A 24,739-nucleotide genomic window follows, 5' to 3' on the forward strand; every position below is an offset into this window, starting at 1 on the left:
CTCCATCCCAAGGTGCTGGGGAAGTGCCTGCCAGGGAGAAAAATGCTGATGGAGGAGGAGCAGGGCGGAGGGGGGAAGGTTTCCTACAGCTCTTGGCAGCCACTGTGGCTCCTCACAGCTTTGTTCTGCCTCCAGCCACCACCAGGACACTTCAAGTGAAGGGCAGAAAATAGCTGGAGAGGGGAGAAGGGTGGAGTGAGTTGAAGCAACCCCCAGGGAAATGATGCCAGCACAGCACTGGCACTGCCCTGTGGCTGTGCCAGGGCAGTAGTGGCTCCAAGTACCCAGGCAAAGGAGTTTTGAGGCACTCTTGCCTCCCAGCTCTTCCAGAGTGGTGCCACTTCAGTTGTCTGTGCCCTGACTGGCTGGCAGAGCAGCAGGGAAACAGCCACCCCAGCCTGGGCAGAGCTCCCTCCAGGGCCAGGCCCTGGGAGCTGTGCCAGGCTTGAGGACAGCAAAGCAGCAGCCTGGCTCCTCCCTGGAGCTCCCTGGGGCTGCTCTTCCCAGCAGGAGCACCCAGGCCTGCTCCCCAAGCCCCACAGCCATGCTAGGATGAGCACAGTGGCACACATTCACTCCTCTCCCCCTCTCCTTCCCTCCCTTCCTCCCTCCCTCCCAGCCACCAAGGGAAGGAAGCAGGAGATTTCCACAGGGAAGTGCCACAGAGAAGCTCATCCCAAGTCCTGCCAGAGGGGAGGAGAAAGGGTGAGCTGGACAACTCCAGCAGGATGGAGCCCTTCACCTGCTGCCACAGTGGGCACAGTTTGGGAGCACTTCAGGGAAGTGATTGCCCCTCTGGCCTGGGCACTGCTGAGGCCACACCTCAAATCCTGGGGTCAGTTTTGGGTCCCTCACTCCAAGGAGGACATTGAGGAGCTGGAACAGGTCCAGAGAAGGGCAACCAAGGTGGGGAAGGGTCTAGAGAAGAGGGCTGGGGAGGAGCAGCTGAGGGAGCTGAGGAAGAGGAGGCTGAGGGAGACCTCATTGCTCTCTACAGCTCCCTGAGAGGAGGTTGGGGTTGGGCTCTGCTCCCCAGTCTCAGGTGATAGAAGGAGAGGAACTGGCCTGGAATTGTGCCAGGGGAGGCTTAGGTTGGAGAGGAGGCAAAATTTCTTTGCTACAAGAGTGGTGAGGGATTGGCAGAGGCTGCCCAGGGAGGTGGTGGAGTCCCCATGCCTAGAGGGGTTCCAGAAACTTGGATGTGGCACTTGTGGCCATGGTCTGCTGGCCATGGTGGGGTTGGGTTGCTGCTTGGACTGGCTGATCTGGGAGGGCTTTTCCAACCCAACCACTTCTATGCCTCTGTGACCTGCACCAAGCTCCTGCCCAGCCCTGCTCTGTGGGCACAGTGGCAGCTGCCAGTCAAGGTTACTAATGACAGACTCCCTCCCCTCCCAGCTCCTAACATAAAGATTATGCAGGGCATGGGCAGAGCCTGCTTCAAAGCAGTCTTTAATCACAGCTAAGCCTGACTGGCCCCAGCTGGGTTCCCCTGCAGCATCTCCCCCACGCCCAGCCTCCAACAGCTGCTTGGAGCACAGTGCTGGGTGGGTGCTGGAGGGGGTTCTGCTCCCCTCAGGGGATGATGTCAAGAGCAGCAAGCAGTAGGAGGGAGCTTGTTAAGTTCATGGCTGCTGGAGAGAAAGGTAAAGGATGTGACCTCTCCTCCTGCAGCCCTGGAGGAGCTTTCAGGGATGACAGAAGGTGAGGGGGAGAGGGGGAAAGGTTTTATTCAGCCATGCAAATCAGGTGGGGTTGTGTTAACTGAGGAACACACTCCCCACACCCCCAAAGGCCACGTGGCCAGAATCCAAAACTCTGGGATCACTCAGAGACAAAGCCCAGAAGATGTTCACCAATTCCCTCCCTGCTCCACCCCCCACATCACGAAGGCTTGCCCTGGGCAGCAGCCTGGCTGGGGCGAGGCAGAGGGAGGTGGGGGAGGCACTCCGGGGCTTCTCCACCACTCCCACCTCAGCAGTGTCTCACAGGAGGCCACCTCAGTTTATGGTGAGGACATCACTCTGAATCTCATGGCTCAGCTGGGTCTGGAGGTCGCTCAGCTTCTTCTTGAGGCCGGAGAGGGCGGAGAGGACGATGGTCTCCGGGCGCAGGGAGCCGCAGGACTCCACGTTGTAGTAAAACCTGAGGTGACAAGGCCAGGGCCTGAGCCACCACCTGCCCTGCAAGGTGCTCTGCCAACCCACACAGCACCCCCCCAGCACCTCCTGACTGCTGGGGCAATCCCACCCTGACTGCTGGGGCATGCTCAGCCATAGAGTCCCAGATGTGCCAGCATGGAAGGCAGCCCAAGGACCATCTGGGCTGAGCTTTGGTGGAGTTGCAGTGAGCTGGCTCCAGCAGCCTGGCAAGCTGGGGCTGAAACCTGCCCAGTGGAGGGCAAACCACTGCTTCCCCTGGGAGAGGATTCCAGTCTCTGGCTGTGCTCAGGGGGAAACATTTCCTTCTGGAGCCCAATGGGAATCTCCCCAGCAGGACCTTGCCCTCCTCACCCCTTGTCTCCTCCTTGTACCAAGGGAGTCTCCATCCTTGCACTGCTCCATGGTGAGGTCTCCCCCAGGCCTTCTCCTCTTCTCCAGGCTGAACTAACCCAGCTCCTCCCAGCCTGTCCTCACCTGGCAGAGGGCTGCCAGTTCTCTCCTCATTCCCATGGCCCTCCTCTGGACACCATCAGCATCATTCCCCTCCCAGCCAGGCCACAGCCAGCACAGGGAGGCAGGATTAGATGACCTCAGGAGGTCCTTTCCAACCTCTACCATTCCCATAATTCCATGGCTGGAAAGCTGCTGGGATGCACCCAGCTGGTGTCCAGCATTTTGCAGCTGCAGCAGCACCTCCAGCTTCCTACCTACCTCTCTGGCTTCCCATTGGGGTCGTAGGGAGCCTGAGCATCCTCCTCGTCGATCTCTGAGTACTCACTCTTGGGCCTGGAAGCAAAGAGCAGGGAAGGGCAGCACAGAGCCCATGGCCCCCCAGCCCCCAGGCAGGCTGCAGCTGAGCCCCCAGCCCCCAGGCATGGCTGCAGCTGAGCCCCCAGACCCCAGGCATGGCTGCAGCTGAGCCCCACAGCCCCCAGGCATGGCTGCAGCACCAAGCACTGAGGCTCATGGCCAGGAGACACAGGAGCAGACCTCCTGCATGGAGTCACAGGGAAAACAAAAAGGCCATTCCTAGCTCCCCCAGTAATGGCACAGTCACCCAGCAGTGCAGGAGGAAGAGCATCAGCCCCACTCTGCCCAACCTGGGAGAGCCCTCTGCAGGGTACTGTGGCTCCATCCACCCACACTGGCACACAGGCTGGCAGGTCCTTAACAGCAAAGGGATGGGGATCAGAGGTTCACAGAAGGGTTTGGGTTGGGAGGGACCTTCAAGATCCTCCAGTTCCAGCCCCCCTGCCATGGGCAGGGACACCTCCCACCAGCACAGCTTGCTCAGGGCCTCATCCAGCCTGGCCTGGAACACCTCCAGGGAGGGGGCAGCCACAGCCTCCCTGGGCAACCTGTGCCAGTGTCTCCCCACAGCTGTCCCAGTGAGTCCTGTCCTGATGTTCTGCACCTCCACTGCTCTAAACCCATCAGTACCACAAAGATGATCAGGGGGCTGGAACAGCTCTGCTACAAGGACAGGCAGAGGGGGCTGGGGGTGCTCAGCCTGGAGGAGAGGAGGCTCCAGGGAGACCTCAGAGCAGCCTGCCAGTACTTGAAGGGGGGGCTACAAGAAGGCTGCAGAGGGCCTGTTTGCAAAGGCCTGCAGTGATAGGACCAAGGGCAATGGTTTGCAATGAGAGCAGAGCAGATTTAGATGGGATGTGAGGAACAAGTTCTGCACCAGGAAGGTGGCTGAGGCCTCATCCCTGGAGATGTTCAAGGGCAGGCTTGGGAAGGCTGTGAGCAACCTGATCCAGAGGACAATGCCCCTGCTGACTGCAGGAGGGTTGGACTGGATGCCCTTTGGAGGTCCCTTCCAACCCAAACCAGGCTGTTCCAATGCCTGGCAACCCTTGCAGCAAGGAAATGCTCCCTCAACCCCAACCTCACCCTCCCCTGGCACACCTTCAGGCCAATTCCCTCTCCTTCTACCCCCTGCCCTACACTTGCGCAGGGAGGAAACAACAGCGGCGAGGAGGAACAGGAGGCAGAGCAGTGGTGACAGGACTTGAGGGGAGGCCATCAGGTGACCACCAAGCAGTCCAGATGGCTGCTGGCAGGCTTTCTGCAGTGCCCACCCCAGAGAAAGATGAGGCCATACCACTCCTCTGGCTTGGGGTACACGGTGTGCCTCAGCGCGTTGTCAGGGTCGTACTCGAAGGCCACTCCGGCCGTGGGGTTCCACTTGGCATGCTCCTTGCCAAAGCCCTTCTTGGCATAGGCTCTGAGCCTCAGCTCCTGCCCCTTCCTCAGCTTCACGATCAGGATGTCTGCAGGGAAGCACAGGCTGGTCACAGACAGCTGCAGGAGACTCTGAGCAGCACTGGAGAGAGCTCAGCTGAAGCTGCAGGGAGCCCAGCATGAGAGAGAGACATGGAGCTGGGGGAGAGGGTCCAGAGGAGGCCACAGAGGTGAGCAGAGGGCTGGAGAATCTCCCCTGTGGGGCAGGCTGGGAGAGTTGGGGCTGTGCAGCCTGCAGAAGGATCCAAGGAGAACTTATTTCAGTATCTGCAGGGGAGCTGCAGGCAGGCTGGGGAGGGACTGTTCAGAAGGGACTGTGGGGATAGGCCCAGGGGCAATGGTTTGGAAGTGGAGCAGGGCAGAGTTAGGTTGGAGCTCAGGAGGAAGTTGTGCCCAGGATCACAGGATGCCAGGGGTTGGAAGGGACCCAAAGAGATCATCAAGTCCAAGCCCCCTGCCAGAGCAGGGTCATAGAATCCAGCACAGGTCACACAGGAACACATCCAGCCAGGGCTGGAAAGTCTCCAGAGAAGGAGACTCCACAACCTCTCTGGGCAGCCTGCTCCAGGCCTCTGGGACCCTCACAGTGAAGAAGTTCCTCCTCCTGCTGAGGTGGAACCTCCTGTGCTGCAGCTTACATCCATTGCCCCTTGTCCTAAGCTGTGCAGAGTGAGGCTGGGCAGACACTGGCACAGGTTGCCCAGGGAGGTGCTGGAGGCTCCATCCCTGGAGTCATTCAAGCTCAGCCTGGCTGTGTCCCTGGGCAGCCTGCTCCAGCTGGAGCTGTCCTTGCTGCCTGCAGGGGGTTGGGCAGGATGCCCTTGGAGGGTCCCTTCCAACCTCCCAGCAGCCCAGGTTGCTCAAGGCCTCATCCAGCCAAGCCTTGAACACCACCAGGGAAGGAGCATCCACAGCCTCCCTGGGCAACCTGTTCCAGTGCCTCCCCAGCCTCACTGAAGTTCCTGGGATCCTGGAATGTCTCAAGAAAGGTGTCCAGCAGGGCTAGGGAAGTCCTTCTACCTCTCTACTCTGCCCTGCTGAGACCACAGCTGCAATCCTGTCTCCAGTTCTGGGCTCCCCAGTTCAAGAGAGACAGAGACCTGCTGGAGAGAGCCCAAGGGAGAGCCAGGAGGATGCTTAGGGGACTTGAGCATCTCCCCTGGGAAGAGAGACTGAGAGCCCTGGGGCTGTTTAGTCTGGAGAGGAGAAGGCTGAGAGGGATCTGATCAATGTCTATCAATATGTGAGGGGTGGGGGTCAGGAGGAGGGGGCCAGGCTCTTTTGTGTGGTGCACAGTGATAAGCCAAGGAACAATGAGTTCAAACTTGAACACAGAAGATTTCAGCTCAACATGAGGAGAAACTTCTTTAAGTGAGGGTGACAGAGCCCTGGAGCAGGCTGCCCAGGGGGGTTGTGGAGTCTCCTTCTCTGGAGACTTTCCAAACCCACCTGGCTGCATTCCTGTGCAGACTACCCTGGGTGATCCTGCTCTGGCAGGGGGGTTGGAGCTGGTGATCTCCTTGAGGTCCCTTCCCACCTCTGAGATACTGTGAGCCTGTGAGGCTGCTAACAGCAGTGAAGCACCACCTACCATCCTGCTCCACGTAGTCGTTGGGGTCGTTGTCCCTGCTCCGAGATGTCACCTGCAGCACAACAGAGGCAACAGCATTCAGGCCCAGCTCAGCTTTTCAGCTGCCTACAGAAACGAAGAGCCTGCAGACAGCCACTCTGAAGCCTGATTTTATGCCATAGATTCATAGAATGGTTTAGGTTGGAAGGCACCTTCAAGATCATCCAGCTCCAACCCCCCCTGGGGGACACCTCCCCAGCTGTGCAGGCTGTGCTCACCTCATAGAATCATGGCACCACAGAATGGTTTAGGTTGGAAGGCACCTTCAAGACCATCCAGCTCCAAGCCCCCTGCCATGGGCAGGGACACCTCTCCCCCTAGCCCAGCTGGCTTGGCTTCTGGGAACAGACCCAGCCCACCCTCTTTAGAGGCTGTTGAGGAAGCTGCAGCTAGGCAGGGGCTGCTCACTGCTCACCCCCACAGGACTGAGAGCCTTCCAGCCCAGCCCAGTGCCACTGCCTGGTTCTGTGACACAGCCCAGAGTCCCCCCAGGGCTGCTGCCAGCTGACATGCAGCACTCTCAGCACCTCAGCTGAGCTAAGCAAGGCCAGCAGCCTACAGCTGGGCTTTGCCTAGGCAGAGACTGACAGCAGCCCCCAGCAGCAGCCTCCACATGGTGCTGACAACCAGCTGTGGCCTCAACAGCATTTTACAACACTCCCTGTGAAGTCCTTTTGCTCTTTTCTGCCCTCTTCTCTTCTTGCTCCCTCTTTTCTCCCCTCTTCTCTTCTTGCTCCCTCTTTTCTGCCCTCTTCTCTTCTTGCTCCCTCTTTTCTGCCCTCTTCTCTTCTTGCTCCCTCTTTTCTCCCCTCTTCTCTTCTTGCTCCCTCTTTTCTCCCCTCTTCTCTTCTTGCTCCCTCTTTTCTGCCCTCTCCTCCCTCCTTGCTCCCTCTCTTCCATGGCCTTGCTGGGGAAATCTCTATTTTGACAACAGGAAGGAGGGAGGCAGTGGGGAAGGAGGAGAACGGTCCCCCTGGATCCATCCAGAGGGGGAGTCTGAGGAGTTTCTGTGCTGCTCATAAATTGTAAATCTCTCTCTCTATTGTACACCTGTTGTATATTTTGTACACACTTCCTATCTTTCAGCTTTCAGTCTGCCTGGAAAAGAAGAGCTTCATTTGCTTCCAACCCCAAACCGAGCTAAGTCTGAACCATTTATTTCGGGAGGGTTTAGTTTTCTCCAAGTTTGGAAGGGAGGGGTAGGGTTAGGGTGGCAATTTCAACCACCACAATATGCTGGCCTGAAGAAGAGCAGAGAGAGGGGAGGTGCTGCCAAGCAGAGGGCTGGCACTGACCGGAATGACTCGGGGGTTGTTGGAGATGAGGTCGCGGGAGGTGACGTGCCGAGTCTGGTCCTCGTTGCACCTCACGTCCAGGGTGAACTCCACAGAGCACTCTGGGCAGAACTCATCACAAGTGCAGTCCTGGGACACACACACAGAGGGCAAAGACTTTCACACCAAACCTCTCCCAGCAAGCAGTTAGAGTTTCCTAGCAAGATACAGTGGATACTTGCTGCCCAGAAAGGCAACTGAGAAATGGCTGTACACGGTCCTGCAGTTGGGGTGCAGGGCTTGAAAGCAGCCCTGAAGGAAAGGCCTTGGGGGTGCTGGGGGAGGAGAAGCTCAGCAGGAGCCAGCAGTCAGCACTTGCAGCCCAGAGAGCCAAGCAGAGCCTGGGCTGCAACAGGAGAAGTGTGGCCAGCAGGGCCAGGGAGGGGATTCTGCCCCTCTGCTCCACTCTGCTCAGACCACACCTGGAGCTCTGGGTCCAGTGCTGGAGCCTCTGTTCCAGGAAGGCTCTGGAGGGGCTGGAAGGTGTCCAGAGAAGGGCCAGGAGGAGGAGCAGAGGGCTGGAGCTGCTCTGCTCTGAGGACAGCCTGAGAGAGTTGGGGTTGTGCAGGCTGGAGAGGAGAAGGCTCCCAGGGGACCTTCTGGTGGCCTTGCAGGCATCTGAAGGGGGCTCCAAGAAAGCTGGGGAGGGACTTTGGAGGGTGTCAGGGAGTGACAGGACTGGAGGGATGGAGCAAAAGTAGAAGTGGGGAGATTCCGAGTGGATGTGAGGAAGAAGTTTTACACCATGAAGGTGGTGAGAGCCTGGCAGAGGTTGCCCAGGGAGGTGGTGGAAGCCTCCTGCCTGGAGGTTTTTGCAGCCAGGCTGGAGGTGGCTGTGAGCAACCTGCTGTGGTGTGGCCATGGCAGGGGGGTTGGGACTGGCTGAGCCTTGAGTTCCCTTCCAACCCTGACAATTGTGTGACAAAGATCACCCAGCAGCACCAGAGAAGCACCCAGAAGGTTTGGCTTGACTCACTCTGGAGTACTGCATCTTATCCACGATGTCATCGCTGGTGAGCGGGATGAGACCTGTGGGAAGAAGGAAATGAGAGGAACATCTGAGTGAGGCCAGAGCAGCACTGAGCCTCCTGCCATCTGAGCAGGGGGGCAGCAGCCACCTGGCAAAGATGATCATTATGGTTGGAAAAGACTTTTAAGATCAAGTCCAATCTTCCACCCAACACCTCCATGTCCCCAGGTGCTACATCTACTCATTTTCCTGAGCACCTCCATGGATGGTCACTCCAGCACCTCCCTGGGCAGCCTATTCCAATGCCTGACTACATCTGCAGCAAAGAAACTTTGCCTCATCTCCAACCTAACCCTCCCCTGGCACAATTTCAGGCCATTTACTTTTGTGCTGTTCTTAGTTACTTGGGAGTCCAACCCCAACCTTACTCCAACCTCTTTTCAGGCAGCTGTAAGGGAGCAATGAAGTCTCTTCTCAGCCTCCTCCTCTTCAAGCTAAACAATCCCAGTTCCTTCAGCCTCTCCTCACCAGAGCTGCTCTCCAAACCCCTCATCAGCTTTGCTGCCCTTCTCTGGGCAGGCACCTCCATGGCTTTCTTATCCTGCAGTGTCCCAAACTGGACACAGCACTCAAGGTGTGTCCTCACCAGTGCCCAGCACAGGGGCACCATCACTGCCCCAGTCCCCTGCTGGCCACACCATTGCTGATCCAGGCCAGGCTGCTGGTGGCCTTCTTGGCCACCTGAGCACACTGCTGGCTCATCATCAGCTGCTGTCAAGCAGCACCTCCAAATCCTGGCACTTACCCAGCCTGTGTGCAATGAATTCATCATGGAGCACGGAGGAGTTGGCATCTATCTGAACCCAGTCGATGGCTGCAGAGGGGAAAATGTCACAAGTGAGAAACATTTCTGTGGGGAAAAAAGTGGAGCAGCTCAGGAGGGCACAAAAGCATTAAGGAGACTACAGTGAAGCTGAGACAAGATCTGGTAATACACAGGATGGGCTGGAAATGGGTGAGGTGAGCAGAAGGCAGCTTGGAGACAGAGGAGGAATCATAGAATGATAGAAAGTCAGGGGTTGGAAGGGACCTCTGGAGATCATCCAGTCCAACTCCCCTGCCAGAGCAGGGTCACCCAGGGCAGGTCACACAGGAACACATCCAGGTGGGTTTGGAAAGCCTACAGAGAAGGAAACTCCACAACCTGCCTGGGCAGCCTGCTCCAGGGCTCCAGCATCCTCATACCAAAGAAGTTTATCCTCCAGTTGAGGTGGAACTTTCTTGGTTCCAGCTCATACCCACTGGTCCTTGTCCTGTCACTGGGCACCACCCAAAGGAGCCTGGCACCTTCATCCTGACCCCCACCCCTCAGCTATTGACAGACATTGATCAGATCCCCTCTCAGCCTTCTCCTCTCCAGCCTAAACACCCCCAGGGCTCTCAGCCTTTCTCCACAGCAGAGCTGTTCCAGTCCCTTCATCATCCTCATAGGCTCTGTTGGACTCTCTCCAGCAGTTCCCTGTCCCTCTTGACCTGGGGAGCCCAGAACTGGACACAGCATTGCAGCTGTGGTCTCAGCAGGGCAGAGCAGAGGGAGAGCAGAAGCAGAGGGGGGTGCTGGGCATCGAGAGACAGCAGCCCCGGCGACCGTGACCCGAGGTGAGCGACTGCAGTACCTATGATGGGCACTTCTGCGATGAACACTCTTCGGATGGAATTCGCCACCCTGCGGGAGGGAAACAACCCTGGTTACCCGGGAGGGAACGGGGAGCTTCGCCACGAACCCGCCTGACCGGGACGGAGCCCCGCGTCTGCCTCCGGAGGCCTTGCGCAGGCAGCACCGGGGCTGTCCCGCCGCCGAAACAGCCGCGGCACGGCCGAGGTGGGGATGCCCCGAGGCGGCTGGGCCCGTCGGTACCACCCGCCTGGTCCCCGTTCCCGTCCCCACCGCGGTGCTCACGCCAGGTCGGTGTTCTCAATGATGAACTTGACGTTCTCGTCCGTCAGCTCGGTGATGCGCACCGTGGGCTGGTTGGCGTACGGCATGGCCGCCCCGCTCCCGGAGGCGCTCCCTTGAGGCCCGGCCCCGCTCCCGGCTCGCCACCGCCTCCCGGAAACGCTTCCTTGAGGCCCGGCCCCGCTCCCTGCCCACCGCCGCCTCCCGGAGACGCTCCCTTGAGGCCCGACCCCGCTCCCGGCTCGCCGCCTCCTGGAGACGCTCCGTTGAGGCCCGGCCCGGCCCCGCTCCCGGCCCGCCGCCGCCTCCCAGAGGCGCTGGAGGCTCGGCCCCGCCCCGCCCGGTCCGTCCCTGTTCCTGTCCGTGTCCCCGTCCTGCTCCGCCCCATCCGCCAGCGGTGCGCCCCCAAAAGAAGTCCGTGCGTGGCTGGAGTGAGGTTTTATTGGTGCCGGGGAAGGGTCGGATGCGGCCAGCCCTGGCTCCGCGCCCTCGGCTCACTCATCACCGGCGCTGGTTCAGCCCCACCAGGTTGCGGATCTGCGGGACAGAAGGCGTTAAAGAGCGATGAGGCCGGCGGAGAGGCAGCGCTCCCCGGGACGCGATGGCCTCTGCCCAGCCCTGCTGGTTACACGTCTGGATCCAGGCTTCATTGCTCTCTACAACTCCCTGAGAGGAGGCTGCAGGGAGGTTGGGGTTGGGCTCTTCTCCCCAGTCTCAGGTGATAGGAGAGGAACTGACCTGAAATTGTGCCAGGGGAGGGTTAGGTTGGAGAGGAGGCAAAATGTCTTTGGTGCAGGAGTGGTGAGGGATTGGCACAGGCTGCCCAGGGAAGTGGTGGAGTCCCCATGCCTGGAGGTGCTCAAGGAAGGTGTGGCCATGGCACTTGGGGCCATGGTTTGCTGGCCATGGTGGGGTTCGGTTGCTGCTTGGACTGCCTGATCTCAGAGGCCTTTTCCAACCCAAACAATTCCATGGTGTGTTTCTGAGGAGCTTCTGAAGTGATTTTAAAAGCCTGTGAGAGATGCCAGCTGAGAAATAGTCTGGAGAGGGAGAAGGCTGAGAGGGATCTGCTCTATGTCTATCCAGAGCTGAGGGCTGGGGGGCAGGAAGGAAGGGACAGGGACAGCCTCTGCTCACTGTGCCCTGGCATAGCACAAGAGGCAATGGATGGAAACTGCAGCACAGGAGGTTCCACCTCAGCAGGAGGAGGAACTTCTGCACTGGGAGGGGGACAGAGCCCTGGAGCAGGCTGCCCAGAGAGGTTGTGGAGTCTCCTGCTCTGGAGCCTTTCCAGCCCTGGCTGGATGTGTTCCTGTGCTGGATTCTCTGGTCCTGCTCTGGCAGGGGGCTTGGACTGGAAGATCTCCAGAGGTCCCTTCCAACCCCTAGCATCCTGTGATCCAGGGAAGGCAGAAGTGTCAGGGCTGGATTTGAAGAGGAAAGCAGAACTCCTGCCTTGGAACACTTCCCAAGGAGCTGAGCCCAAGATTATTTCTCTGTCTTCTTATGGCTTTCCAGTATCTGAAGGAGGCTACAAGAAAGCTGGGGAGGGACTTTGGAGGGTGTCAGGAAGTGATAGCACTGGGGGGGATGGAGCAAAAGTAGAAGTGGGGAGATTGAGATTGGATGTGAGGAAGAAATTCTTGCCCAGGAGGGTGGTGAGAGCCTGGCAGAGGTTGCCCAGGGAGGTGGTGGAAGCCTCCTGCCTGGAGGTTTTTGCAGCCAGGCTGGAGGTGGCTGTGAGCAACCTGCTGTGGTGTGAGGTGTCCCTGGCCATGGCAGGGGGGTTGGGACTGGCTGAGCCTTGAGCTCCCTTCCAGCCCTGACAGTTCTGTGATTCTGTATCCCAGAGGAAGTGCAGTTCCCTCTGTACCAGGATGCTACCAGGAAGAGGATGAATTCTTGGAAGGGCACTGCAGGCAACTGGAACAGCTTGAGGGAGTCACCATGCTGTGGCTCAGGGACAGGTGCCACCTCCTACATGTCTTCCCACCCTAACCTTCTGTCACAATCTCCAGTGAAGGGACTGGCAGAGTTAGAGATCTTGTGACAAGCAGTGGAGGGCAGCTGTATTTACTCAGATCACCTCTCATCCCTGAAGATCACCCTGCTGCTTCAGGCTTCATTTTTTTATGCTCTCTTCCAACCTCTTTCACCACAAACCAGTGAACTTCCAGTCCTCCCTTGAAAGGCCTCTACAAGAAAGCTGGGAAGGGACTTTTTACAAGGGCTTGCAGTGGTAGGATGAGAGGGAATGGATTGAAGCTTGAGGAGGGCAGATTGAGACTCGAGATGAGGAAGAAATTGTTGGCAGTGAGTGTGGGGGAGACACTGGCACAGGTTGCCCAGGGAGGCTGTGGCTGTCCCCTCCCTGGAGGTGTTCCAGGCCAGGCTGGATGAGGCCTTGAGCAAGCTGGGCTGGTGGGAGATGTCCCTGCCCATGGCAGTAGGGTTGGAACTGGCTGATCTTGAAGGTCCCTTCCAACCCAAACCATTCTGTGAATCTGTGAAGTAACCCCAAAGTACCCAGGAAAGCATCCTCACAAGTTCTGGAAGACAACTCTTTGTCCTGCTGTCCTCTAGACTTGGGAGGGAAAACCTGCTGGCCCTCTGCATGGAGAGACAGAACTCTGCTGCTCTCAGCACTACTTACAGTCACTGCAGCTCCCATCAGGCCCTGCACAACTGCTTCTCCAGTTGACTGTACCTAGGAGACACAAGAACATGACCTTTGGCTTTCTTCTGGACATATCTGATGGAGAAAGGTGGTGCCAGAAGCCAAGCACTGCAGACAAGCAATGGCCAGAGACAGAATCATGGAAGAGATTCCCTGGGGAACATCCCTGAGCATGGGTTAGGCTGGTGCAGAGGGCACCTATGGTCACTTAACCAGAGAACACTTCTTGGTATTGAACCAACAGCATTCATGTCAGCTCCCAGCACTACAAGGAGCTCCCTCAGCAGATGTGTGGCCTGCAGGACTGGGAATACAATCATAGAATGGTTTGGGTTGGAAAGGACTTCCCAAGGTCATCCAGTCCAACCCCCCTGCAGTCAGCAGGGACATCCTCCACTAGATCAGGAGCATTGTTGAGCTTCACCTTGAATATCTCCAGGGATGGGGCCAGGTCTGCCTGCAGGGGCAGCTGGCAAGAGGGGGAATGCTGCATGTGCAGTGTGACCTGGACAGGCTGAAGAGCTGGGTGGGGAGAAATCAAATGAAATCCAACAAGGGCAAGTGGAAAGTCCTGCATCTGGGGAACAGCATGGATCAGTACAGCCTGGGGAGCAATCTGTTGGAGAGCAGCTCTGGGGAAAGGGACCTGGGAGTCTTGGGAGGCAACAGGATGCCCATGAGGGAGCAATATGCCCAAGAAAGCCAATAGCTTCCAGGGGTGCATCATGAAGAGGGTGGCCAGCAGATGCAGGGAGGTTCCCCTGCCCTTCTACTTTCCCCTGGTGAGGCCACATCTGGAGTCCTGGGGTCAGTTCTAGGCTCCTCAGTTCCAGGATGGCAGAGACTTGCTGGAGAGGGGACAGCAAAGGGCTCCAAAGCTGCTGAGGGGCCTGGCACAGCTCTGCTGTGAGCAAAGGCTGAGAGAATTGAGGCTTTTAGCCTGCAGAAGAGCAGCCTGAGGGAGATCTCCTCAGTGCTCAGCAATACTGCAAGGGTGGCTGGCAGGAGGGTGGCACCAGGCTTTTTGCAGTGGTGCCCAGTGACAGGACAAGGGCTGAGGGGCACAGAGCTGACCAGCAGAAGTGCCACCTAAACATGAGGAGGAACTGCTGGGATGTAAGGCTGGCAGAGCCCTGGAGCAGGCTGCCCAGAGAGGTGCTGGAGCCTCCATCTCTGGAGACATTCCACACCTGCCTGGAGCTGTTCCTGTGTGTGACCTCCTCTTGGTGACCCTGCCTTGGCAGGGGGTTGGACTGGATCATCTCCAGAGGTCCTTTCCAAGGCCTGGCACTCTGTGGTTCTGTGAAATGCCATCTGTAGCACTGGCACTGAAGTGCTGCAGCTCTGCCCTCCTCTCCAGGTGTCCTCCTCCACACTTCACCTCTGGGCTCTCAAAACCTCACATAGCAGATGAGATTTTTTTTTTTTTTGCCCTGGGGGATTCTTTTCTACCTTTCAGAAGTTGTAAAGCTCCCAAACCCACCTGGATGCATTCCTGTGTGACCTCCTCTTGGTGACCCTGCCTTGGCAAAGGCGGGGGTGGGATTGGATCATCTCCAGAGGTGCCTTCCAAGCCCTGTGTGACTCTGTGTGCCCTGCCCCTGGCATTACCTGCTCAGCTGTGTTGCTCATGTTCATAGCATCAGCTACTCTGTTCTCCAGGAAGTGCCAAGTGTCCTCGAAGTCCTGGGATGAATCCTGCATCATCACCAGCTCCGAGGTGTTGTAGATGGCAGTGAGCACAGCCCGCCGTGTGTACCAGTTGAACTGCAGGGGCAAGACAGCAGAGAGGGGGGCAAGGGCTGACCTGAATGCACAGCAAGGACACCAGATGGCACCCAGCTGGGTGGCTGTGTCCATCTGCTAAAGCGTAGGGAAGCTTTGCACTGGGATCTGGACAGGTCAGAGCCAGGGGCTAAGGCTGATTGTATGAAGTTCAACAAGGCCTAGGGCCAGGGCCTGCACCTAGGTCACAACAACTCCAGCCCTGGGGATCTGTGGTTGGAAAGCTGCAGCTTGGAGAGGGGCCTGGGGGTACTGTTTGATAGTTGACTGAACATGAGGCAGCAGTGCCCAGGTGGCCAAGAAAGCCAAAGGCATCCTGGCTTGGGTTAGCAACAGGGTGGGCAGCAGGGCCAGGAGGTGCCCATCCCCCTGTGCTCAGCTCTGGGGAGGCCACAGCTCAAGTGCTGTGCTCAGCTCTGGGCTCCTCACTCCAGGAAGGACATTGAGGGGCGGGAGCCTGTCCAGAGCAGGGCAAGGAGGCTGGAGAAGGGCCTGGAGCCCCTGGGCTAGAGGAGGGGCTGAGGGTGATGAAGAGGAAGCTGAGGAAGACCTCATGGCTCTGTGCAGCTGCCTGAAGGGAGGTTGGAGTGAGGAGGGGGCAGTCTCTGCTCCTTGGTGGCAAGGGACAGGAGCAGAGGAAACGGTTCCAAGCTGCACCAGGGGAGGTTCAAACTGGATGCTAGGAAATATTTCTTCCAGGAGAGGCTTCTCAGAGATTGGAACAGGCTGCCCAGGGCAGTCTTGGAGTCACCATCCCTGGGGGTGGTTAAGCAGCTGTGGACCTGGTGCTTAGGGACATGGTTTAGGATTGACCTTAAACTGGGTTGAAGGTTGGACTGGATGAGCTTGGAGGCCTCTTCCAGCTGGGGGTTTGCTGTGATTCTGTGACACTGCTCAGGCAAGCAGAGCAGAGAAAGGCAAAGCAGCAGGCACCCTGCACATTCCTTCCTCTCTTCAGCTCTGGAACTCAGCTCTGCTGATGCAGTGGGCCACCAGCCAACACCAACACCTGACAGCACAGCTGCTCCCATGGCACCAGGCAAAAGTCACAGGTCTAAAGCTGAACAACCTCCCCCCAGCCACCTGCTTTTGGCTGAAAGCAGGAGCCTGCAGCAGGACACAAGGAATTCTCTCATGTGCAGCCAGTCTGTGTGTGTGTATGGGGGGGAGCAGCTCTGCTCTCCAGGCAGCTGAGGTTCCAGGTCTGAGCAGCTGAGAAATGGCTGCATCCAGTCCTGCACTTGGGCTGCAGGGCTTGAGAGCAGCCCTGAAGGAAAGGCCTTGGGGGTGCTGGGGGAGGAGAAGCTCAGCAGGAGCCAGCAGTCAGCACTTGCAGCCCAGAGAGCCAAGCAGAGCCTGGGCTGCAGCAGGAGAAGTGTGGCCAGCAGGGCCAGGGAGGGGATTCTGCCCCTCTGCTCCACTCTGCTCAGACCACACCTGGAGCTCTGGGTCCAGTGCTGGAGCCTCTGTTCCAGGAAGGCTCTGGAGGGGCTGGAAGGTGTCCAGAGAAGGGCCAGGAGGAGGAGCAGAGGGCTGGAGCTGCTCTGCTCTGAGGACAGCCTGAGAGAGTTGGGGTTGTGCAGGCTGGAGAGGAGAAGGCTCCCAGGAGACCTTCTGGTGGCCTTGCAGGATCTGAAGGGGGCTCCAAGAAAGCTGGGGAGGGACTTTGGAGGGTGTGAGGGAGTGATAGGACTGGGGGGGATGGAGCAAAAGTAGAAGTGGGGAGATTGAGATTGGATGTGAGGAAGAAATTCTTCCCCAGAGGGTGGTGAGAGCCTGGCAGAGGTTGCCCAGGGAGGTGGTGGAAGCCTCCTGCCTGGAGGTTTTTGCAGCCAGGCTGGAGGTGGCTGTGAGCAACCTGCTGTGGTGTGAGGTGTCCCTGCCCATGGCAGGGGGGTTGGAGCTGGCTGAGCCTTGAGCTCCCTTACAACCCTGACAGTTCTATGATTATAAGTGGTCAGAAGGTGCAAAGGGAGGACAAACTGGAGAACCTCTCCTAACCTCCACAGTTAGCTCCTAACCCCCACAGTGGACTCCCTATCACAGCTTCCCAAGGAATCTCCCCTAAGTGGTCAGAAGGTGCAAAGGGAAGACAAACTGGAGAACCTTTCCTGACCACCATGGTGGCTTCCCAACAAAATTCCTCTAAGTGGTCAGAAGGTGCAACCAGAAGACAAACTGGAGAGCCTCTCCTAACCCCTACAGTTAGCTCCTAACCCCCATAGTGAGCTCACCAGCACAGCTTCCCAAGGAATCTCCCCTAGGTGGTCAGAAGGAGCAAAAAGGAAAACTGGAGAACCTTTCCTAACCCCTGCAGTGCTGAGGAGACTCTAGAAGCAGCTCAGGGCAGACAGTGACTCCAGTTGACTTTCCTAGTTCCCAAGGAACTCAGAGTCCTGCAATCCTCTTCTGCTTTTATTCCCTTAATTTTCCTGTCCTCTCCTTTCTTTTTCACTGCAGCAGCTCCTCTTTTATGTACAGATAAAAGCAGCTTATTAAAAGTAGTTTGCTGGGAGTTGTTCATTCAGATTCCCCCCCTCCCCCTACATCTCTATGAATTAAAAGTCATTTTATTAATTACTTTAATTAAGGTTAGAATTTCCTTTCCTTTCCTGCCAGGAAAGATGAAAGCTTTAATCATCTGAACTCAAAATCCCTCACTTAATACTAAACCAAATTCTGAATCCAAAATCCCTCACTCAATACTAAACCAACTTCTGAACCCAAAATCCCTCACTCAACACTACCCCAACTTCTGAACCCAAAATCCCTCACTCAACACTACCCCAACTTCTGAACCCAAAATCCCTCACTCAACACTACCCCAACTTCTGAACCCAAAATCCCTCACTCAACACTACCCCAACTTCTGAACCCAAAATCCCTCACTCAACACTACCCCAACTTCTGAACCCAAAATCCCTCACTCAACACTACCCCAACTTCTGAACCCAAAATCCCTCACTCAATACTAAACCAACTTTTGAACCCAAAATCCCTCACTCAACACTACCCCAACTTCTGAACCCAAAATCCCTCACTCAATACTAAACCAACTTCTGAACCCAAAATCCCTCACTCAATACTAAACCAACTTCTGAACCCAAAATCCCTCACTCAACACTACCCCAACTTCTGAACCCAAAATCCCCACAATTTTGTCTTCAAAAAAGCATTTCAAACAGCCCTGGAAATCAGATCCTTTTGATTTGCATTAATCCCATTGGCACTAATTTGCACTCAGTCCTATGGGGTTCCTGAATGTCTTTTGGAAATTCAGGCTACAGCCCATAAGGGCCCTTGGGTGCTTCTGGAGAAAAACTTCTTTGCTCCACAATTAGGTTGTTTCAACCCAGAGCTTTGTTCAAGTGCACAATTCTGTTCGTTGTGCTGGGGGAATCACAGGGCTGGAATTATCAAGTCCACAGATCATCCAGTCCAACCCCCCCTGCCAAAGGAGATCATCCAGTCCAACCCCCCTGCCCAAGCAGGATCACCCAGGGCAGGGCACACAGGAACACATCCAGCTGGGGTTTGAAAGCCTCCAGAGAAGGAGACTCCACAACCTCTCTGGGCAGCCTGCTCCAGGGCTCTCTCAAACCAAAGAAGTTTCTCCTCCTGTTGAGGTGGAGCCTCCTGGGTTCCAGCTTGGAAGCAGGCAGCCTGTAAAGCACAAAGACTTACATCTGTGGCCTGGTCTCCAGCATAGTGCAGTATGTCATCAATCATGCTGGTGAGGAGGTTGAGGCTGGAAGGGATGTTATGAGGGAGCAGCAAGATGCTCAGAGCCTGCAAAGGGAACACACAGATCAATGGGGGAGCTGGGGAGAGGAGGTCACAGCAGTAAAGCAGGCCAGCTCTGCTCTCTTGTCCCTGCTGCTGTTGACTTGTCTCCAGCTCCCACTGAGAAGTCCTCCCAGCTCTTTTTCAGCTGGCACAGGTCCTTCCACAGATTCACAGAGGGCATCATGTTGGAAGGGACCCTCCAAGGGCATCCTGTCCAACCCCCCTGCAGGCAGCAGGGACACCTCCAGCTGGAGCAGGCTGCCCAGGGACACAGCCAGGCAGAGCTTGAATGGCTCCAGGGATGGAGCCTCCAGCACCTCCCTGGGCAACCTGTGCCAGTGTCTGCCCAGCCTCCCTGGGCACAACTTCCTCCTGAGCTCCAACCTAACTCTGCCCTGCTCCACTTCCAAACCATTGCCCCTGGGCCTATCCCCACAGCCCCTTCTGAACAGTCCCTCCCCAGCCTGCCTGCAGCTCCCCTGCAGATATTGAACTGCAGCTCTGAGGTGTCCCTGGAGCCTTCTCCAGGCTGCACAGCCCCAACTCTCCCAGCCTGGCCCCATAGCAAAGCTGCTCCAGCCCTCTGATTATCTTTGTGGCTTCCTCTGGACTGGCTCCATTAGCTCCATGTCCCTTTTCTGCTGGGGACACCAGAACTGGATGCAGTACTCCAGGTGGGGTCTGAGGAGGGCAGAGGAGGGCAGAGGAGGGCAGAGGGGCAGGATCCCCTCTCTCCACTGCTGGCCTGGCTGCTTTGGATGCAGCCCAGGATGTGGTTGGCTCTCTGGGCTGCAAGTGTCCATTGCTGGCTCATGCCCAAGCTGCAGCATTTGTAGGTTAGTTTCAGTCTGGCAGCTGAGCTCAGCTGAGTTTTGAAAGCTTCCAGAGGAGACTCCATAACCTCTCTGGGCAGCCTGCTCCAGGGCTCCCTCCCACCAAAGAAGTTTCTCCTCCTGTGGAGGTGGAGCCCACAGCATCCCACTCAGCTCCAACAGCTCTGTGCTTTGCCCCCTCTGAGCTGCCTTTCCAGGCACCTAAACACAGCACAGGCTGAGCTGCCTCCCACTTGTGCTGTGCCCCTGCAGGCAGGCAGTCAAAGCTCTCACTTCTCTTTGAACCCAAAGCAGTCACCAGGGGCAGAACAACCACCCATAAAGGCCTGCTGGGGGATCCTGCAGCCTTTGAACATAGCAACACACTGCCACACACAAACCACCCTGCCCAAGACAAACTATGGTAATCTGGAACAAACCCAGGAATCCTCTCTCCTCTCTCTGTGAGGAGCCCTGGATTCAGCTGTCCAGAGAGCAGCAGTGACTCTGGGCAGCAGAGGCTGACTCTGTAACCACCACCACCCTTGCAGCCCAAGGTTTGGAACTCTGCTTGTTCCTGTGGCTACAACTCAATTCCCTTCCCACCCTGGGACAAGTGACATGAGACTGAATTCTGGACTTTGAAGCACTGAGCCCTCTGAAATCACAGATCCAGCCTCAGGCTGCTGAGGGTTTGGCACAACAAGGTTCCAGTGCAGCCAGCACAAGGCTGCAAGGAGCCTGCCTGCAGACTGGACCAGATGATCATAGATTCATAGAATGGTTTGGGTAGGAAGGGACCTCAGAGATCAGCCAGTTCCAACCCCAGGGACACCTCCCACCAGCACAGGGTGCTCAGGGCCTCATCCAGCCTGGCCTGGAACACCTCCAGGCAGGGGGCAGCCACAGCCTCCCTGGGCAACCTGTGCCAGTGTCTCCCCACTCTCACTGACAACAATTCCTTCCTCATCTCCAGTCTCAGTCTCCCCTCTCCCAGCTCCAAGCCATTGTCCCTCATCCTGGCACTCCCAGCCCTTGTCCAAAGTCTTTCCCCAGCTCTCCTGGAGCCTCTTCAGGTACTGGAAGGCTGCTCTGAGGTCCCCCTGGAGCCTCCTCCAGGTTGAACAGCCTCACCTCTCTCAGCCTGTCCACACAGGGAAGGTGTTCCAGCCCTCTGAGCAACTTTGTGGCCTCCTCTGGACCCTTGGGGTCTCTTCCAGCCTGGCATTCTGTGTGATCCTGTGACCCTGCAAACAGGGCTGAGCAGAGGGCACAGGTCATCCCCTGAGGATCCCAGATGGGTGGGGTGAACCATGGAGAGGTTTGCCTTTCCAGAACTGCAAGAAACAGCTGTTCTAAGGACACCTTTTAACTGCCTCCTTCCAAGCTTGCTCTCCTTTTGAGGGCTACAAATCATCTGAAGCCACTAAGGGTTTAATTTACAACCTTGAACTGCTCTGGTGTAGAGACTACAGATTCATAGGATGGGTTGGGCTGGAAGAGACCTTCAAGATCATCCAGTTCCCAACCCCCTGCCATGGGCAGGGACACCTCCCACCAGCTCAGCTTGCTCAAGGTCTCATCCAGCCTGGCTTTCAACACCTCCAGGGAGGAGGCAGCCACAACCTCCCTGGGCAACCTGTGCCAGTGTCTCACAGTGTTTCAGACAGACACAAGCACAAAAAAAGAAGACAATTTTGACATTGATGTTATACCTGGGGCCACTTCTCAATATATGGGATCAGCATCCTCAGCCTGGCTTCCAGAGCATCTCTCAGGAACTGATCTATAGGCTTCCTCCTGGGTGAAGAAAACAAAAAAGTAGGAAACTCCAACAAACAAGAAACTACACCACACAAAAGGGAAACCACACCACACAAAAGGGAAACCACACCACACAAAAGGGAAACTACAATGGTGTTGTGTGACAGGACAAGAGGCAAAAGGCACAGTGTGGAACACAGCAAGTTTCACCTCAATTTGAGGCAAAACTTTTACTCTAATCATGACAGAGCCCTGGAGCAGGCTGCCCAGAGAGGTTGTGGAATCTCCTTCTCTGGAGACCTTCAAGAACCACCTGGACATGTTCCTGTGTGACCTGGCCTGGGTGATCCTGCTTTGGCAGGAGGGTTGGACTCAATTGATCTCCAGAGGCCCCTTCCAAACCCTGCCCTTCTCTGACTGCATGAGATGAAGAACATCCAAGTTAAACTCAAGTTGAACTTGAAAGATCAATCTCTTGCCTGCCCCAGCTGGGTATTATGTCACCTTCAGGCTTCTGGTCCAACTCTGCACCTGGTAAGGCCATTTTATGTGGGGAAATGACACCTTTGACTTCAAGTATCTGTGTCCCCAGTGGCCTCTTGTTTATCCAGCCCCCAAAGCCTGCCAAAGAAGATGTCTTTCATACCCAATACTCACTCTGCTTCACCCAGCTGCACTTGCTTCTGTTCCTGCTTCAGCAGCTCAGACAGTTTGGTGTTGCACTGAGACACGAAGTGCAGGACCAGTTCACTCCCATCACTGTGGAACATCCCTGCAGCAGCTACTGAGAGACCCAGGGTCTGCAGGGAAGGGAGAAGCACAGAGCAGGTCAGACACTGCTAAGCAGGATCCTGCTAGGAAACAACCCTGCACTGATTGCACAGCTCACAGAATTAACCAGGCTGGAAAAGACCTCACCAAGTCCAACCTCTGACCTAACACCATCCAATCAACTAAAGGTATAAGAAGTTAAACAAAGCAACACTGCACTCCAAAGTGCTTCCTGGGCATGTTTTCCTCTCTTTAGGATCATTACATCCTCCTCATCACCACCATCAGGGTCTGCACTACCTCACTACACCCTGCCTCAGCTAACTCTGGCAGGGTTATCCTGGACACATTCCTGCCCAGTACCATTTGCATCACCCAAGAGTATGTGGGGGAAGCATGCAGGCCTGGCTGTCTTTGGCCTTCAGCTCCATCCAGTTTGCAACTGGTTCCTTGCTTCTCTCCCCACATACCTTGGCTCCCTCTGCAATGGCTTCTGCAGTCCAGCCACGTTCGGGCACAAAGTCCAGCGCTGCTGTGAGGATTCGGTGCTGCAGCTGCTCCTCGCTCTCATAGTCCTCAGACTCCTGGCCCCCCTGGCCAGTGTAACTATGAGAAGGTATTGGTAGAAGTGAGGGGAAGGTCACCACCAGCCACCAGCAACCTGGGCTCTGCCACTCACTCGCTGCCACGCCTGGAGAGCTGCTCAGTAAAAACTTCGCCTTCTCCTTCCCTTTCAAGAAAAAGGATTCTTAAGGAACCTTTGCCATGAAAGGAGAAGAGAAAAAAAATAAGAGAGGGCTCAGTCCTGGAGACCAACCAGCCTCAGATTCCCCTTCCTTTAAAAAAAAAAAAAAACAAACCAACCAAACCCTAAACTGTTAAGAATTTCCAAGGGCTGTTTTATAGTTTGTGGACAAATTTATGCCCAGATGTGGTGTGGACTGACATCAAAATCCAGAAGTGAAGGCTTGTGCTTTGCAGGCCACAGAGGTTCCCTCTTGAATGCAAGTCCCATCCTGTCTCCATGTTGGGCAATGGAATTTGCACTGTCACAGCAAGCTGCTCTCCAGCTGCTGCAGTCTGAGGCTCTACTACCTCTGGCTTTTGTTGTCTCTATGTTTCAGGTGCGAGTTCCAGGAAAGCAAAGCCTCTCAATCTCCCTAGAAATAGCTACTGAGTTACCTGGGGTGAGGGCCCTGAGGTTCCTGTTCCGGCTGGTAATCGTTTGGATGCAAATCAAACTGAGAGGAAGGCCCAAAGGGTTCCTTCTTCTGCTCATCAGAGCTTCTCCTCAGCACAGCTGAGGCCTGGAGAGCACGCTGAGGGGGGCACAGCTGCCACCTGACCACTGAAAGGGAAACCAAGAGAGTCAGGCAGCGAGGAAGCACAGAAAAGAAAGGTGAAGAGGAGAGAGCTGCAGTAAACACAGCTGAAGAGAACAAGACATTCCTAGAGCCAGCCTGTTTTTACACTTCCAAGAAGTGTTCCTCTCAGCCGGGCTCACATGTACTGGATGAAAATAAAGAGGAAATCCCCCGTGAGGGAAAGAAGCAGGCAGCTGGCACAGGCTGCAAGTAAAAAGGAGTTTCCCAATCCTGGACTGGAAACAAAACATGCACTGCCTCCCCTGGAGCACAGCCCCTCTCCTTTTTTACTCCCTGATGAAGGAGGGGAGTTAGAGGGAAGGTGCTGAGCCCTGAGCCTGGAGCAAGAGGTGAGTAACACCCTGGAGGAGTGCTAGTAGATGTGAGTTTCTCAAGGGCAACCCAGCATCTGGCCACAGTTGCTCTCTAAGAATTTCTCATTTAACTGCAGTGAGGTTTGGAGTTTTTGTTAATAGGCTTGGCTGGCACGGCCCACACTGAAAAAAAAACCCCACACGACCAAAGCACCCCCGCAAACCCACCTCCTCCTCAAACCTACCTCCTCCTCAAACCCACCTCCTCCTCAAACCCACCTGCCCAAACCCACCTCCCCTAACCCACCCCTCCTCAAGCCCACCTCCCTCTTCAAACCCACCTCCCCTAACCTCTAACCCACCCCCCCCCAAAGCCACCTCCCTCTTCAAAGCCACCTCCCCCTCAAACCCACCTCCCCTTCAAACCTCCCTCCAACCCACCCCCCCAAGCCCACCTCCTCTTCAAACCCACCCCCCCCCCTCCAACCCACCCCCCCAAGCCCACCTCCTCTTCAAACCCACCCCCCCCCTCCAACCCACCTCCCCTTCAAACCCACCTCCCCCTCAACACCCTCCCCTCAAACCCCCCCTGCTCCAGTTCCCTCACAACGCTGCCTGGGGCAGCTTCAGGGCCAAGGAGGTGCTAGGGGCCAGGCAGGCACCAAGCCCGCTGGAGGGGGATCTCCTCCCACTGCACCCTGCACTGCACTCTAGAAAGGGACCCTCACAGGCCAGGCTGTGCCCCTTGAACCTCCCAGGCCACCTGGGGCCCACGTCCGCTGCTGGCAGCCAGGCCTCAATCCGGCTTCACAGCATCATAGAATCATGGCCTGGAGCCGGCCTCAAGCCTAGGACTGCGACGGGGCCTGAGCCTGGAACCGGCCCCGCGGCCCCAGAGCGCCCCCTGGTGGCGTCCTGCCTCTGCCCTTCACCTCACCTTCCCCCGCCTCGCCGGTCCCCGCCCTGCCCTGCCCGCCGCGCCCCTGACAGGGGCACGGGCACGAGCATGAGCGCACTCCCGTCCCGGTCCAGCCGCGCCCCCTTCGCCCCCTCACCCGCACGGCCTCGCCACAGCCTCCAGCCCGCCCGCCGCAGGCTGCCCGCCGCCGCCATCTTGGAAGCGGGCAGAGGGCGATGACGTCTCCGGGGGCGGAACGTGGTGGTGA

General features: G+C 56.7%; 2 protein-coding genes across 3 annotated transcripts; both read right to left on the reverse strand.

The window, feature by feature from the left end:
• Positions 1-10,413, reverse strand: POLR2C (RNA polymerase II subunit C). 2 transcript variants are annotated; one of them, XM_054389652.1, is made up of 10 exons: positions 10,304-10,413; positions 10,020-10,069; positions 9,149-9,217; positions 8,350-8,402; positions 7,335-7,463; positions 6,001-6,052; positions 4,270-4,438; positions 2,874-2,948; positions 1,974-2,145; positions 1-27 (listed from the first exon to the last, which is right to left on the reverse strand). In XM_054389652.1, the coding sequence occupies exons 1-9, from the start codon at positions 10,387-10,389 to the stop codon at positions 2,001-2,003; spliced, it is 828 nt and encodes a 275-aa protein (XP_054245627.1). In that variant the 5' UTR covers positions 10,390-10,413; the 3' UTR covers positions 1-27; positions 1,974-2,000. The 2 variants fall into 2 exon arrangements, with proteins under 2 accessions (XP_054245627.1, XP_054245626.1); XM_054389651.1 differs by lacking the exon at positions 1-27 and having other exon boundaries at positions 1,723-2,145.
• A 319-nt stretch (positions 10,414-10,732) lies between these two features.
• COQ9 (coenzyme Q9) lies at positions 10,733-24,686 on the reverse strand. Its single transcript, XM_054389697.1, has 9 exons — positions 24,629-24,686; positions 23,078-23,243; positions 22,366-22,501; positions 21,782-21,924; positions 21,076-21,160; positions 18,447-18,551; positions 14,589-14,744; positions 12,954-13,007; positions 10,733-10,837 (listed from the first exon to the last, which is right to left on the reverse strand). Exons 1-9 carry the CDS (start codon positions 24,684-24,686, stop codon positions 10,802-10,804), a joined length of 939 nt encoding a protein of 312 aa, XP_054245672.1. The 3' UTR covers positions 10,733-10,801.
• Between the last annotated feature and the right edge of the window lie 53 nt (positions 24,687-24,739).

This window comes from Indicator indicator, chromosome 19 (assembly GCF_027791375.1).
Source record: "Indicator indicator isolate 239-I01 chromosome 19, UM_Iind_1.1, whole genome shotgun sequence".
In the NCBI taxonomy this organism is placed as follows: domain Eukaryota; kingdom Metazoa; phylum Chordata; class Aves; order Piciformes; family Indicatoridae; genus Indicator; species Indicator indicator.